At 37.8% G+C, this 17,500-nt stretch overlaps 1 protein-coding gene across 2 annotated transcripts in view; it reads left to right on the plus strand.

The window, feature by feature from the left end:
• The window catches only part of lrp1ba (low density lipoprotein receptor-related protein 1Ba), a 421,137-nt gene that overhangs the window by 172,183 nt on the left and 231,454 nt on the right, over positions 1–17,500 (plus strand). For both annotated transcript variants that reach the window (XM_037534585.1, XM_037534586.1), the window contains 3 exons: positions 3,110–3,314; positions 5,191–5,355; positions 12,522–12,766. In XM_037534585.1, coding sequence (XP_037390482.1) covers positions 3,110–3,314; positions 5,191–5,355; positions 12,522–12,766 — 615 coding nt within the window. The remainder of the gene's footprint in view (positions 1–3,109; positions 3,315–5,190; positions 5,356–12,521; positions 12,767–17,500) is intronic.

Here is a 17,500-nt window from a genome sequence, read left to right on the forward strand (position 1 = left end):
AGCTGCGAAGTTGAAGTCGCTTCTCTTTCGAATTTTCCCGTTCCACCTTAAATGGTGCAGCAGTTACATTCGACACCTCAGTCAAAATTTAAGGTGGAACGGGAAAATTCTCAGCCTCATAAATCGGTCGAACGCTGAGAGACGTTTTACAATAAGCTGCTCAAGTCCTGCGGAAACGTTTCCAGATAGAGACGGGAGGAAAGCTTACTTGATAGCTGCTTCTTCGTCATTGGTGTTTAACTACTCAGGCTGCTGATGAGAGTCTGTAAAGAGTGAGACGGGCAGGTTTTACTGAAAGGACAGCACCGACATGTTGAAAGGAGAAGAAGAAAGTCGGCTTTGTTGATGAATTCCCTCATTTGATCACAAAAGCAGTGAACTTTTCATGTTTCATCAGTGAAGTTTTCATGTTACTGAGATGCGGATTCGAGCAGGACTGCTGTTATAATACATTAACAGCGTTCGGCAGACAGATATGGGATTTTCAACTTTACACTGGTAACAACCTGTATGCTCTTTTCCTTCTGTGGGAGAACCCGACATCCATTATTTCCATAAACAATCTGAAAGGTTGATGTCAGAACTTTAGTCTCTTCTTTCACCTGTTTACAGTATTTGTTTTTTTCACAACATTTCTAGTCTGAACTCATCCCTGTCACAACTGCTGTCTTGGCCTTGGTTTCACAATGAGCGCCTATTTACAACCAACAGTGAAGTTCGTAAGACAGAATGTTCCATATCTTGTCTTTATATTCAGCTCAATGTACATTTCCAAATCACTGCTTTCTGTTTTTATTTTCACTCCACAAATTGAGGTTCGTATTCTCTTGTTTCAACGAGCTACGACTGAGAAATAATTCATATAAAACTCCACATTTTGTCACTTCTGACCATCACGGCACGTTATGAAGATTCAGCTGCTCTTCTGGTTCTGATGCACTCAGACTCTGTAACAGATTACCGCACATGTTTACACACCAAGCAAACAGTTTTGATGTGTGTACTAACGTTAGCCTTTGATTCGGCTTTTGAACTAAATCAAATGCACTTTGTTTGGGAGTCTGTAATAAACGGACACGGCAGCTTTAGATTGTGTTTGGCATGTTTGAATACCAGCTTAGCAACTGGAGCGCACACTCTCAATAACCTCAGCCGTGCGGGGCGGGTCCTGCACGATCCGGCTCAAACTAGTGCAGCACCATCCGATCCGTCTCCAGCTCACGCTGACACATCACACACACACCGAGGAACCGGGTTAACTTGAAGGGCGTGTACCATGGAGAACCTCACTTTCCTCACTTTGCTTGCAGTAAATGATTGATATAGTATGTAAAAGTTGTTAAAGTTTGCTCTTCATGTCCATACATGGAAATTAAGCTGCAGAACAGCCTGTTTTTAATTCATCGTGGTTGTGATGTCACACATGTTATAGCTGGACTTAATGGAACACAGAAAAGTGTAGAATAATACAGGATAAATGATGAAATGATGTTGCTGAACGCAATAAAGAACACAGATTACAGCAGGTTAGCCCCACCCATTCAGCCTGCAGCAGATTAGCCCCACCCATTCAGCCTGCAGCAGATTAGCCCCACCCATTCAGCCTGCAGCAGATTAGCCCCACCCATTCAGCCTGCAGCAGATTAGCTCCACCCATTCAGCCTGCAGCAGATTAGCCCCACCCATTCAGCCTGCAGCAGATTAGCTCCACCCATTCAGCCTGCAGCAGATTAGCTCCACCCATTCAGCCTGCAGCAGTTTAGCCCCACCCATTCAGCATGCAGCAGTTTAGCCTCACCCATTCAGCCTGCAGCAGATTAGCCTGTGGTTGGTAGGTTAGTGTAGTGGGTAACACCTCTGGCTTCTACGCTGTAGACTGGGGTTCAGTGCCCCGCCTGGGTAACCACCCTACACTAGACCAATGAGAGTCCTTGGGCAAGACTCCTAACTCCACCTTGGCCTCCCTGTATAAAATGACCAACTTGTAAGTTGCTCTGGATAAGAGCGTCAGCCAAATGCTGTAAATGTAAAAATTAGCCCCACCCATTCAACCTGCAGCAGATTAGCCCCACCCATTTAGTCTTGAGAAGTTCAGCCATGCTATTCCATTCTGAAATTATAAGGAGCATCATTCAGACAGCCAATCAGAAAAGAGCTCGTTTTCCGTGTCTGTGTGTCATTTTATTGGCTAAATACAAGTTAAATGATGAACGACTGACTGTTTCAGTACAAAACCATGGAGACGTTGTAAAGTGACGTCAGGGAGCAGAAGGTACAGCAAATGTAGGGTATGAGCTCTTTAATGCGGTCTGTATGGATCAGAGGAGCTGCTGTTGATGTGTGGTGAAGCTGTTAGCGAGGTGATTCCCTGCGCTCTCTCCACCGCTCTCCACCTCTCTGCGCTGGTGAAGGACCGCGGCCGCGGCCGGTTAATATTTCAGTTCAGAGAGAAGCCGCAGCCGGCCGCGATAATGGCACCCAGATGGAGAAGCGCTTAATGTTTCATGGAGCTCCGGGGATGCGAGTGTGGACGTTATTGGCTTTTATCACTTCACTCTGACCGTGTCTGCAGGGCCGAAATCACTGAAAATAACAGAAAACTGCTTTTGAAAGAGCCTACAAACAAAGCTTAGAGAGCTTTCGTACAGAGGAGGAACAACAAAGGCAGAGAGAGGGAGATGGAAATGGAAGAGGAGGAGTGGATGTGGTGTCTATCGCTCTGAGTCAGGAGACTTTTGTGAAGACAGCAGATTGTTTGTGAAGAAACACGAGGGTTTTGCTGGATTCTGAACAGACAGAGCCGCGGCTTTCGCGCTTGAATATTGCGGTGCAGCTGCAGGAGGCGAGAACCAATTCAGAGCCCTGATGTTAAAGGGCACAAATGATGGAGAAACGAATCTTCCTGATAATTTTTTTTTAACTAAGCTCTATTTGTACTTAAACACCATTAAAGTTTTAGAATGCGCTGTTCACTCTCCAGCCCAGACTGTCACTTGCTGTTTTTGTGATGTCACAAAAAAGCTTTTTCACACAGGCACATGCAAAAAAAAAATTCACGTCACTTTACAAACCGGTTCTGAATGTTTTCTGCCTGTTGTGTGGTTTTCAGGCGTCTCTGGGATAGAAGTGGTTGTCCAGCATGGGCTGGCCACTCCCGAGGGTCTTGCTGTCGATTGGATAGCGGGGAATCTGTACTGGATTGACAGTAATCTGGACCAGATCGAAGTGGCCAAGCTAAACGGTGACCTGCGGACCACCCTCATCGCCGGAGGCATGGAGCACCCCCGTGCTATCGCTGTGGATCCAGGACAGGGGTGTGTACCTCCAAACCCTCCATAAATGGGTTTTAGAGGCAGAGAGTCATTGTTGGGCTTTTCCTATACATTTAAATCATATTATCCAAATGTCATTAGAGGTTTACGCAGTTGTGTAAACATATTTAAATTCTGGACGGACAGATTTAGGTGTGCACTTCTGTTTGTTGTGATGTCAGAAAATCAGCTCGTGGGTAATCAGATGATGGGGAAATTCTGAGTCTACATGAGTCAGACAGTAATCAGATTTCTGCTTTACAACCACCCAATAAACTCTCAGAATCAGACGTAAGCTAAACATAAACGTTTTAAAACGTCAAGTCATTTCAGTTGAAAATATGAATATACACGATCCAGAAGATGACATCGAGCGCATATTCTGAGTACGAGTTCTGTGTTAGATGCTGCTCGCTGTTTCCGAGACGACGCTCTGTGCTCAGACTGAGACGAAAGAAATCAGAGTAAGAGTTCACACGGAAAAACCCCATTACTGACTCAGATCCAGCCTCTTTATCCGACTCACTCATTAGATTTATAGACCTCATTCTGATCTAAGAGATCAGAGTGTTTACGTGACCCCTTAATGATCAGATAACTGCAGAAATCTGATAATGCTCGGATTAGTAAGAGCTTGTAAACAAAGCCAAGTCAGAAGAAATGAGGTGAGTATTAGTAGATCTCTGACAGTCGCCTCACATCACACCATACAAATTCACACTGCCGCACTGTTTTGGCCAAAAACACCATTTGGCTCAAAACATCTGCTCTGTTTGAAGATTGCAGTCTGCTCCTGGGTGACTGAGGAGAAATGCTGTGCTATACAGAGCAGAACAAAGAATGGAGAACCAGTAGACCATCACATGCTAGAGCGTTCTGTAGGACTTCTGACTGCCAGATATCATCTGTGGTGACAACCATAACATTGGCATCTAATATCTTCTATAGAGAGCTGTCTTGTTTGTTGACATGCTAGTGAAACCCCAGTAACACATCTACAGACAGATGTTTCTCCACAAATTACCCTCTGACTGTGGTCCACAAACTGTTTCTACATCTGTATCTTTGTGATGATCCAGCTCAGAAACCCTTCCTGAATCCATAGAGCCGCCCTTTCCAATCCATCTCATCACGAGATCATATGACACTCACATCCTGAGTTATGAGCCTATGAAGAGGGGCTGAGATACACGTCATCTGCCTCTCGCCGTGTGGAGCTGCTGGATTCGTGTGTCCGTCTACATTCTGTGTGAAACTGACCGACGGACACTCAGGAGATCACTAAGGACTGACCGTCACGCCAGAAACCCTTCATTCTTCACTAAGTCCACATCGGAGACTCGTGTGAAATGGCGTCAGAGAGTTTCCAGCTGCTGAAGCTGCTGGACTCTGGGGTGATCTGCTACACGTCCTTTCAGACCCACAGCGCTGAGTGGTCTTCTTACAGTGGAAGGATGGACAGAAACACCTGTGGATGTTTTCACATCTGAAGCAGCTTGATCTTCTCCTCTCTCTCAGAGATCAAAGCTTTCAGTGCTGTTTATCTGATGGGGGCAGTTTTGGGGTTGACCGGCTCTTCCAGGTGGTTGTTAAGGGACTCATTTCTCTGTATATTTTTATATATATATATTTCTATATTTTCTTTATATATAATGCCCTTGAAGGATCCACCCCAGTCACAGGATCGACACTGCCCCAGTGAGAGCTTGGTGCAGAAGTACGTCGTGGAGAGCGAGTAACTGGAGTGAGGTTGTGAGTGGTGGTTCAGTAAATGAAGGTGCTCGCTGCTGCTCGTATGTGTGTATATATCTAATACACTGTGTGCTTCTATGGTAACAGTGCAGTGTACAGTGTGTGAAGCGGCCTGTGTTGTGTTCAGAGCGCTGTTCTGGACGGACTGGGACGCCATGTTTCCCCGGATCGAGGGTGCGTCCATGAGCGGCGCCGGCAGACACGTGGTCTACAGGGACATGGAGGTGGGAGCGTGGCCTAATGGACTTGCTCTGGACCACATGGAGAAGAGGATCGTGTGGACGGATGCAAGGTGACACACAAACAACAACATCTGTCTTATTAATGATTAATAAGAGAGAACAGAGAGAGAGAGAGAGAGAGAGAGAGAGAGAAAAAAAGAGAGAGAGAGAGAGAGGGAGAAAAAAAGAGAGAGAGAGAGGGAGAGCGAGCAAAGTGTGTGTGACAGAGGGAAAGTAATAGAGAGAGACTCAGAGACAGTGCTCTATTTCTCTCTCTGTCTCTCTCCCTCTATTTCTCTCTCTCTCTCTCTCTCTCTCTCTCTCTCTCTCTCTCTCTCTGTTCAGTGAGGGATCCAGAGTGGGTTTGGGGTGAACTGGTTCAGACTTCTTTACAGTGGTGGTGATGGGAACCAGGCGTCGCCATGACGACAACACAGATATAGACACTTTATTTACCATCCAGAACCACCAGAGAACCTACACGAGTCTTCTGAGCTTATATGGAATGCTGATGATGGAAAACAGTGGAAAATCTGGAATAATGAGTTTTCTTTGGGGACTATTTTGCCGCACAGCGCCCTGCATGTCTCCCTCCACCATGAATGGAGTTGAAGTTCTCTAAACTCTCACAAAACAGCGTCTCAGTCATCAGGCAGTGAATTCAGAACCAGTTCATGTAGGAACTTTCTGTAGGAGCTTTTAGAGGGACGTCTGGTTCCCATCACCACCACTGTGAGGAGCTTTTAGAGGGGGACGTCTGGTTCCCATCACCACCACTGTGAGGAGCTTTTAGAGGGGACGTCTGGTTCCGATCACCACCACTGTGAACAGCTCTGACTCCAGGATGTGGACGATGTGGTAAAGGAGCTCTGTCCGTTCGTCCCGGCGGCTCAGAACAGACTGCCGGCAAATTAATATTCGGATGATGAAATTCAGCCGCCTGAGGAAGAATCGGATCGATCATGCTCTCTGTTTCGTCTCTGCTGTAATCAGATTACACACTATCTCTCTCTCTCTCTGCTCCTTTGTCTCTCGCTCTCGTGGTTTCTCTCTGTCTGAAGTCTAAGGCTTATCAGGAATCGATGCGTCTTCTGCTCGTCTCGCTCGCTGACAGCCTCGGCTTTGGGTGCCGGGTGAATATGAATCTCTCCTGCTCGGAGAACAGATCCGGACTGTGTTCTATCAGCTGGAGCCGGAGGCTGGGAGAGCACAGACACGCTGCTCCACTTCTTCTCAGACCGCTCCATTAAACCTGCTGCTGGGAATCAGCACAACACAGCGCTAAACACTGTGATCTGATACACCTCTGTGATATTAAAGCCATGATGTGCTGGAAAATTCACTTCCCACAGTTGCTCTCCTTAACATCGGCGCCTCGGCGTTTACCTGATGCCAGAATGAGTTAAATATCAAACATTAATCAGAATCATTTGGACGTGTGGGTGTTAGATGAAGACCAGGGCAAATAAGGCTTTATTTCAACATAATTAGTCTAAATCTTCAGAAAATAAGGCTTTATTTCAACATAATTAGTCTAAATCTTCAGAAAATAAGGCTTTATTTCAACATAATTAGTCTAAATCTTTAGAAAATAAGGCTTTATTTCAACATGATTAGTCTAAATCTTTAGAAAATAAGGCTTTATTTCAACATAATTAGTCTAAATCTTTAGAAAATAAGGCTTTATTTCAACATAATTAGTCTACATCTTTAGAAAATAAGGCTTTATTTCAACATAATTAGTCTAAATCTTTAGAAAATAAGGCTTTATTTCAACATAATTAGTCTAAATCTTTAGAAAATCAGGCTTTATTTCAACATAATTAGTCTACATCTTTAGAAAATAAGGCTTTATTTCAACATAATTAGTCTAAATCTTTAGAAAATAAGGCTTTATTTCAACATAATTAGTCTAAATCTTCAGAAAATAAGGCTTTATTTCAACATAATTAGTCTAAATCTTTAGAAAATAAGGCTTTATTTCAACATAATTAGTCTAAATCTTTAGAAAATAAGGCTTTATTTCAACATAATTAGTCTACATCTTTAGAAAATAAGGCTTTATTTCAACATAATTAGTCTAAATCTTTAGAAAATAAGGCTTTATTTCAACATAATTAGTCTAAATCTTTAGAAAATAAGGCTTTATTTCAACATAATTAGTCTAAATCTTTAGAAAATAAGGCTTTATTTCAACATAATTAGTCTACATCTTTAGAAAATAAGGCTTTATTTCAACATAATTAGTCTAAATCTTTAGAAAATAAGGCTTTATTTCAACATAATTAGTCTAAATCTTCAGAAAATAAGGCTTTATTTCAACATAATTAGTCTAAATCTTTAGAAAATAAGGCTTTATTTCAACATAATTAGTCTAAATCTTTAGAAAATAAGGCTTTATTTCAACATAATTAGTCTAAATCTTCAGAAAATAAGGCTTTATTTCAACATAATTAGTCTAAATCTTTAGAAAATAAGGCTTTATTTCAACATGATTAGTCTAAATCTTTAGAAAATAAGGCTTTATTTCAACATAATTAGTCTAAATCTTTAGAAAATAAGGCTTTATTTCAACATAATTAGTCTAAATCTTTAGAAAATAAGGCTTTATTTCAACATAATTAGTCTACATCTTTAGAAAATAAGGCTTTATTTCAACATAATTAGTCTACATCTTTAGAAAATAAGGCTTTATTTCAACATAATTAGTCTAAATCTTTAGAAAATAAGGCTTTATTTCAACATAATTAGTCTAAATCTTTAGAAAATAAGGCTTTATTTCAACATAATTAGTCTACATCTTTAGAAAATAAGGCTTTATTTCAACATAATTAGTCTAAATCTTTAGAAAATAAGGCTTTATTTCAACATAATTAGTCTAAATCTTTAGAAAATAAGGCTTTATTTCAACATAATTAGTCTAAATCTTCAGAAAATAAGACTTTATTTCAACATGATTAGTCTAAATCTTTAGAAAATAAGGCTTTATTTCAACATAATTAGTCTAAATCTTCAGAAAATAAGACTTTATTTCAACATGATTAGTCTAAATCTTTAGAAAATAAGGCTTTATTTCAACATAATTAGTCTAAATCTTTAGAAAATAAGGCTTTATTTCAACATAATTAGTCTAAATCTTTAGAAAATAAGGCTTTATTTCAACATAATTAGTCTAAATCTTTAGAAAATAAGGCTTTATTTCAACATAATTAGTCTAAATCTTCAGAAAATAAGACTTTATTTCAACATGATTAGTCTAAATCTTTAGAAAATAAGGCTTTATTTCAACATAATTAGTCTAAATCTTTAGAAAATAAGGCTTTATTTCAACATAATTAGTCTAAATCTTCAGAAAATAAGGCTTTATTTCAACATAATTAGTCTAAATCTTTAGAAAATAAGGCTTTATTTCAACATGATTAGTCTAAATCTTTAGAAAATAAGGCTTTATTTCAACATAATTAGTCTAAATCTTCAGAAAATAAGGCGTTATTTCAACATAATTAGTCTACATCTTTAGAAAATAAGGCTTTATTTCAACATAATTAGTCTAAATCTTTAGAAAATAAGGCTTTATTTCAACATAATTAGTCTAAATCTTCAGAAAATAAGACTTTATTTCAACATGATTAGTCTAAATCTTTAGAAAATAAGGCTTTATTTCAACATAATTAGTCTAAATCTTTAGAAAATAAGGCTTTATTTCAACATAATTAGTCTAAATCTTCAGAAAATAAGGCTTTATTTCAACATAATTAGTCTAAATCTTTAGAAAATAAGGCTTTATTTCAACATGATTAGTCTAAATCTTTAGAAAATAAGGCTTTATTTCAACATAATTAGTCTAAATCTTTAGAAAATAAGGCTTTATTTCAACATTAGTCTAAATCTTTAGAAAATAAGGCTTTATTTCAACATAATTAGTCTAAATCTTTAGAAAATAAGGCTTTATTTCAACATAATTAGTCTAAATCTTTAGAAAATAAGGCTTTATTTCAACATAATTAGTCTAAATCTTTAGAAAATAAGGCTTTATTTCAACATTAGTCTACATCTTTAGAAAATAAGGCTTTATTTCAACATAATTAGTCTAAATCTTTAGAAAATAAGGCTTTATTTCAACATAATTAGTCTAAATCTTTAGAAAATCAGGCTTTATTTCAACATAATTAGTCTAAATCTTCAGAAAATAAGGCTTTATTTCAACATAATTAGTCTAAATCTTTAGAAAATAAGGCTTTATTTCAACATGATTAGTCTAAATCTTTAGAAAATAAGGCTTTATTTCAACATGATTAGTCTAAATCTTTAGAAAATAAGGCTTTATTTCAACATAATTAGTCTACATCTTTAGAAAATAAGGCTTTATTTCAACATAATTAGTCTAAATCTTTAGAAAATAAGGCTTTATTTCAACATAATTAGTCTAAATCTTTAGAAAATAAGGCTTTATTTCAACATAATTAGTCTAAATCTTTAGAAAATAAGGCTTTATTTCAACATAATTAGTCTACATCTTTAGAAAATAAGGCTTTATTTCAACATAATTAGTCTAAATCTTTAGAAAATAAGGCTTTATTTCAACATAATTAGTCTAAATCTTCAGAAAATAAGGCTTTATTTCAACATAATTAGTCTAAATCTTTAGAAAATAAGGCTTTATTTCAACATAATTAGTCTAAATCTTTAGAAAATAAGGCTTTATTTCAACATAATTAGTCTAAATCTTCAGAAAATAAGGCTTTATTTCAACATAATTAGTCTAAATCTTTAGAAAATAAGGCTTTATTTCAACATAATTAGTCTAAATCTTTAGAAAATAAGGCTTTATTTCAACATGATTAGTCTAAATCTTTAGAAAATAAGGCTTTATTTCAACATAATTAGTCTAAATCTTTAGAAAATAAGGCTTTATTTCAACATAATTAGTCTAAATCTTTAGAAAATAAGGCTTTATTTCAACATAATTAGTCTACATCTTTAGAAAATAAAGCTTTATTTCAACATAATTAGTCTAAATCTTTAGAAAATAAAGCTTTATTTCAACATAATTAGTCTAAATCTTTAGAAAATAAGGCTTTATTTCAACATAATTAGTCTAAATCTTTAGAAAATAAGGCTTTATTTCAACATAATTAGTCTAAATCTTCAGAAAATAAGACTTTATTTCAACATAATTAGTCTAAATCTTTAGAAAATAAGGCTTTATTTCAACATAATTAGTCTAAATCTTTAGAAAATAAGGCTTTATTTCAACATAATTAGTCTAAATCTTTAGAAAATAAGGCTTTATTTCAACATAATTAGTCTAAATCTTTAGAAAATAAGGCTTTATTTCAACATAATTAGTCTAAATCTTCAGAAAATAAGACTTTATTTCAACATGATTAGTCTAAATCTTTAGAAAATAAGGCTTTATTTCAACATAATTAGTCTAAATCTTTAGAAAATAAGGCTTTATTTCAACATAATTAGTCTAAATCTTCAGAAAATAAGGCTTTATTTCAACATAATTAGTCTAAATCTTTAGAAAATAAGGCTTTATTTCAACATGATTAGTCTAAATCTTTAGAAAATAAGGCTTTATTTCAACATAATTAGTCTAAATCTTCAGAAAATAAGGCGTTATTTCAACATAATTAGTCTAAATCTTTAGAAAATAAGGCTTTATTTCAACATAATTAGTCTAAATCTTTAGAAAATAAGGCTTTATTTCAACATAATTAGTCTAAATCTTCAGAAAATAAGGCTTTATTTCAACATAATTAGTCTAAATCTTTAGAAAATAAGGCTTTATTTCAACATGATTAGTCTAAATCTTTAGAAAATAAGGCTTTATTTCAACATAATTAGTCTAAATCTTCAGAAAATAAGGCTTTATTTCAACATAATTAGTCTACATCTTTAGAAAATAAGGCTTTATTTCAACATAATTAGTCTACATCTTTAGAAAATAAGGCTTTATTTCAACATAATTAGTCTAAATCTTTAGAAAATAAGGCTTTATTTCAACATTAGTCTAAATCTTTAGAAAATAAGGCTTTATTTCAACATAATTAGTCTAAATCTTTAGAAAATAAGGCTTTATTTCAACATAATTAGTCTAAATCTTTAGAAAATAAGGCTTTATTTCAACATTAGTCTAAATCTTTAGAAAATAAGGCTTTATTTCAACATTAGTCTACATCTTTAGAAAATAAGGCTTTATTTCAACATAATTAGTCTAAATCTTTAGAAAATAAGGCTTTATTTCAACATAATTAGTCTAAATCTTTAGAAAATCAGGCTTTATTTCAACATAATTAGTCTAAATCTTTAGAAAATAAGGCTTTATTTCAACATAATTAGTCTAAATCTTTAGAAAATAAGGCTTTATTTCAACATAATTAGTCTAAATCTTCAGAAAATAAGGCTTTATTTCAACATGATTAGTCTAAATCTTTAGAAAATAAGGCTTTATTTCAACATAATTAGTCTAAATCTTTAGAAAATCAGGCTTTATTTCAACATAATTAGTCTAAATCTTTAGAAAATAAGGCTTTATTTCAACATAATTAGTCTAAATCTTTAGAAAATAAGGCTTTATTTCAACATAATTAGTCTAAATCTTCAGAAAATAAGGCTTTATTTCAACATAATTAGTCTAAATCTTTAGAAAATAAGGCTTTATTTCAACATAATTAGTCTAAATCTTTAGAAAATAAGGCTTTATTTCAACATAATTAGTCTAAATCTTTAGAAAATAAGGCTTTATTTCAACATAATTAGTCTAAATCTTCAGAAAATAAGGCTTTATTTCAACATAATTAGTCTAAATCTTTAGAAAATAAGGCTTTATTTCAACATAATTAGTCTAAATCTTTAGAAAATAAGGCTTTATTTCAACATAATTAGTCTAAATCTTTAGAAAATAAGGCTTTATTTCAACATAATTAGTCTAAATCTTCAGAAAATAAGGCTTTATTTGAACAGAGTCCGTCTGAATGTGATTAAGTCTGGAGTTTAGTGGTGTTCACTGGTTAATCGTGTGGTCTATTCCTCCGTCTGAGAAGCACTTGACTGCAGCGTTAGCTACATTCGCCTCGTAGCTCCAGCGCTAAAACTGAAGAAATTCAGACTTCTGTAAAAGTGTAGCTTCAGCTCTGACCCTTTCTATGAATCACAGGGTGGACAGTCCAGCTACTTCATTACAATACCGGTGATGATGATGATGATGATGATGACCCTCTCTCTGCAGGTCTGATGCCATTTACTCGGCTCTGTACGATGGTTCCGGCGTGATCGAGATCCTGAGGGGTCATGAGTATTTGTCCCACCCCTTCGCCGTGTCCCTGTATGGGGGGAGCGTGTTCTGGACTGACTGGAGGACCAACACTCTGACCAAGGCCAGCAAGTGGACCGGCGCCAATGTGACTGTGATCCAGAAGACCAGTGCCCAGCCCTTCGACCTGGAGATCGTCCACCCCAGCCGCCAGCCGCTGAGTAAGCGCACATTTTAATGATTCCCAACCTCTGAAGGTTTGAACCCCAGGTGGCCACATGCTTCACACGCGTTTGCTGGGAGGAGCTTTTTCAGACACGGTTCACTCTCAGGTCATTTCTCTTTGTTTACTTGCTGTACTTTCTTCTTTCGCACTCTGTTTTCAGTGGCTGCTGCAGGAATCTGCTCAGATTGAGTCCTTGACCAGTGTACGCTAGATTTCCCTCCAAGATATCCATCGTTTGATAAACTCTGACTGGTCTGAATCGCGGTCAGGAGGCAGAAAATCTGAGTCAGCGCCCCTCAGACACGACTTGACTCTCTCTCCAACTGGTGACTCTGACTGACCCAAAATCCTGCAGACCAGAGCCGACCAGCTCAGACTCCGACTGAGGATCAGGGCTAAAATCGGGATGAAAGCTGTGTAGTGAAACCCAGTGCAGATGGTGGGAGACATGCTGGAGAACGGCTCCCACCCCATGACTGAGACCCTGGCAGCTCCTTCAGTGACCGGCTGCTTAACCCCAAGTGTGTGAAGGAGGCCATCGCAGGTCCTTCATGCTGCTGTTAGACTGAACAAGCAGCACTGCTCCCAGTAGAACCTCCTCCACCCCCCACTGAACCCCACACACCTACAGATGATGGACTGACCTGCTTTCTGCTGCTGGCCTAGTGCAGAAAGCTCTGAGAGCTGAGATTAATAACTGATCACATTGATTTATCAATCTACTCAGGCTTTAGCAGAGCTCAGTAACGCTGAGATTAATAACCGATCACATTGATTTATCAGTCTACTCAGACTTTAGCAGAGCTCAGTAACGCTGAGATTAATAACCGATCACATTGATTTATCAGTCTACTCAGGCTTTAGCAGAGCTCAGTAACGCTGAGATTAATAACCGATCACATTGATTTATCAGTCTACTCAGACTTTAGCAGAGCTCAGTAATGCTGAGATTAATAACTGATCACAATGGTTTATCAGTCTACTCAGGCTTTAGCAGAGCTCAGTAACGCTGAGATTAATAACTGATCACATTGATTTATCAGTCTACTCAGGCTTTAGCAGAGCTCAGTAACGCTGAGATTAATAACCGATCACATTGATTTATCAGTCTACTCAGGCTTTAGCAGAGCTCAGTAACACTGAGATTAATAACTGATCACATTGATTTATCAGTCTACTCAGGCTTTAGCAGAGCTCAGTAACCCTGAGATTAATAACTGATCACATTGATTTATCAGTCTACTCAGACTTTAGCAGAGCTCAGTAACACTGAGATTAATAACCGATCACATTGATTTATCAGTCTACTCAGGCTTTAGCAGAGCTCAGTAACACTGAGATTAATAACCGATCACATTGATTTATCAGTCTACTCAGGCTTTAGCAGAGCTCAGTAACACTGAGATTAATAACTGATCACATTGATTTATCAGTCTACTCAGGCTTTAGCAGAGCTCAGTAACGCTGAGATTAATAACTGATCACATTGATTTATCAGTCTACTCAGGCTTTAGCAGAGCTCAGTAACGCTGAGATTAATAACTGATCACATTGATTTATCAGTCTACTCAGACTTTAGCAGAGCTCAGTAACACTGAGATTAATAACTGATCACATTGATTTATCAGTCTACTCAGACTTTAGCAGAGCTCAGTAACGCTGAGATTAATAACTGATCACATTGATTTATCAGTCTACTCAGGCTTTAGCAGAGCTCAGTAACGCTGAGATTAATAACCGATCACATTGATTTATCAGTCTACTCAGGCTTTAGCAGAGCTCAGTAACACTGAGATTAATAACCGATCACATTGATTTATCAGTCTACTCAGGCTTTAGCAGAGCTCAGTAACGCTGAGATTAATAACCGATCACATTGATTTATCAGTCTACTCAGGCTTTAGCAGAGCTCAGTAACGCTGAGATTAATAACCGATCACATTGATTTATCAGTCTACTCAGGCTTTAGCAGAGCTCAGTAACTCTGAGATTAATAACCGATCACATTGATTTATCAGTCTACTCAGGCTTTATCAGAGCTCAGTAACACTGAGATTAATAACTGATCACATTGATTTATCAGTCTACTCAGGCTTTAGCAGAGCTCAGTAACACTGAGATTAATAACCGATCACATTGATTTATCAGTCTACTCAGACTTTAGCAGAGCTCAGTAACGCTGAGATTAATAACCGATCACATTGATTTATCAGTCTACTCAGACTTTAGCAGAGCTCAGTAACGCTGAGATTAATAACTGATCACATTGATTTATCAGTCTACTCAGGCTTTAGCAGAGCCCAGTAACGCTGAGATTAATAACCGATCACATTGATTTATCAGTCTACTCAGGCTTTAGCAGAGCTCAGTAACGCTGAGATTAATAACTGATCACATTGATTTATCAGTCTACTCAGGCTTTAGCAGAGCTCAGTAACACTGAGATTAATAACTGATCACATTGATTTATCAGTCTACACAGGCTTTAGCAGAGCTCAGTAACGCTGAGATTAATAACTGATCACATTGATTTATCAGTCTACTCAGACTTTAGCAGAGCTCAGTAACACTGAGATTAATAACCGATCACATTGATTTATCAGTCTACTCAGGCTTTAGCAGAGCTCAGTAACGCTGAGATTAATAACTGATCACATTGATTTATCAGTCTACTCAGGCTTTAGCAGAGCTCAGTAACACTGAGATTAATAACTGATCACATTGATTTATCAGTCTACACAGGCTTTAGCAGAGCTCAGTAACGCTGAGATTAATAACTGATCACATTGATTTATCAGTCTACTCAGACTTTAGCAGAGCTCAGTAACGCTGAGATTAATAACTGATCACATTGATTTATCAGTCTACTCAGGCTTTAGCAGAGCTCAGTAACGCTGAGATTAATAACTGATCACATTGATTTATCAGTCTACTCAGGCTTTAGCAGAGCTCAGTAACGCTGAGATTAATAACCGATCACATTGATTTATCAGTCTACTCAGACTTTAGCAGAGCTCAGTAACGCTGAGATTAATAACCGATCACATTGATTTATCAGTCTACTCAGGCTTTAGCAGAGCTCAGTAAGACTGAGATTAATAACCGATCACATTGATTTATCAGTCTACTCAGGCTTTAGCAGAGCTCAGGAACACTGAGATTAATAACCGATCACATTGATTTATCAGTCTACTCAGGCTTTAGCAGAGCTCAGGAACACTGAGATTAATAACCGATCACATTGATTTATCAGTCTACTCAGGCTTTAGCAGAGCTCAGTAACGCTGAGATTAATAACCGATCACATTGATTTATCAGTCTACTCAGACTTTAGCAGAGCTCAGTAACACTGAGATTAATAACCGATCACATTGATTTATCAGTCTACTCAGACTTTAGCAGAGCTCAGTAACACTGAGATTAATAACTGATCACATTGATTTATCAGTCTACTCAGGCTTTAGCAGAGCTCAGTAACGCTGAGATTAATAACCGATCACATTGATTTATCAGTCTACTCAGGCTTTAGCAGAGCTCAGTAACGCTGAGATTAATAACTGATCACATTGATTTATCAGTCTACTCAGGCTTTAGCAGAGCTCAGTAACACTGAGATTAATAACCGATCACATTGATTTATCAGTCTACTCAGGCTTTAGCAGAGCTCAGTAACGCTGAGATTAATAACCGATCACACTGATTTATCAGTCTACTCAGGCTTTAGCAGAGCTCAGTAACGCTGAGATTAATAACAGACCACTGGACAGTGGACAGACCACTGCAGACCTCTTTCACTTTTAGAACGTTTCACCAGATTGAACACGAGTAGATGGTCCACTGTGGGCTCTTCAACCATAACTCAGTACTGGTACGATGTTAACAACAGCTGGCGTGTTCAAAAGGTGTAAAACATGAAAAATGTGATGACGCGGCTTAATAAACAGACAGTGATGTTAGAGTAAATAAATAAATAAATAAATAAAGAGCTTGGCCAGCCGTTGTGGCACGTTGAGTCACCGGACGCGTTAGTCTGGCGTGTGATGAGAACCGTTGGGCTGGTTGTCTGTACTTTCCCCGCTGGCAAGCGAAACGAACTCAAAACAGAACTCCCCGCTGTTTTTTAGGAAGGAGATGAGCCCAAAAGTGCGCCGAGGCGGTCCCTCGCAGAGCCTTCCAGCTTCCGTAACTTATCCTTTTAATTTGCTTAATAGAATTAATGCACCCTGTGGGCGCAGGCGTGTGAATAAACCGCCAAAAATGGCCAGTAAATAAACAGAATTGGATCAGTCAGCGAAGGCCCTCCAGCGCGGATCTCCGGAGGCTCGGCTCTGCCAGCTGCTCAGAAACTCGGCTGATTCCATCACCGTTGTTGGCTGCGCGGAGAAGAGAGGGATTACAGCAGTAATTGTGTTAAGAGTCTTTTTATTCTGTAAAGTAATGACTCTGAATAGGAGATTATTATGGGCTGGAGGAAGGGCTTTCGAATTAGCACCGGTTGCTCTGATTTCAGGCCCCTGTGTTGGACTCTTTATATTCTTGCAAAGCTACAAAATCCGACAGGTTTCACACCAACGAGTGTTATTTTAGGTAATCTAAGGTAAAGTAGCACTTTGTTAGCCCCTTAAATGGTCAGCAGGGCCCAAAGTTTTATTACTATAGCTCGGCCAGTTTACATTGAAGTATCTGTAGTTGCTGAATAATAAGCCTTAGTATGTAAAAAGCCTGGGAT

This window comes from Pygocentrus nattereri, chromosome 25 (assembly GCF_015220715.1).
Source record: "Pygocentrus nattereri isolate fPygNat1 chromosome 25, fPygNat1.pri, whole genome shotgun sequence".
Taxonomy (NCBI): Eukaryota; Metazoa; Chordata; class Actinopteri; order Characiformes; family Serrasalmidae; genus Pygocentrus; species Pygocentrus nattereri.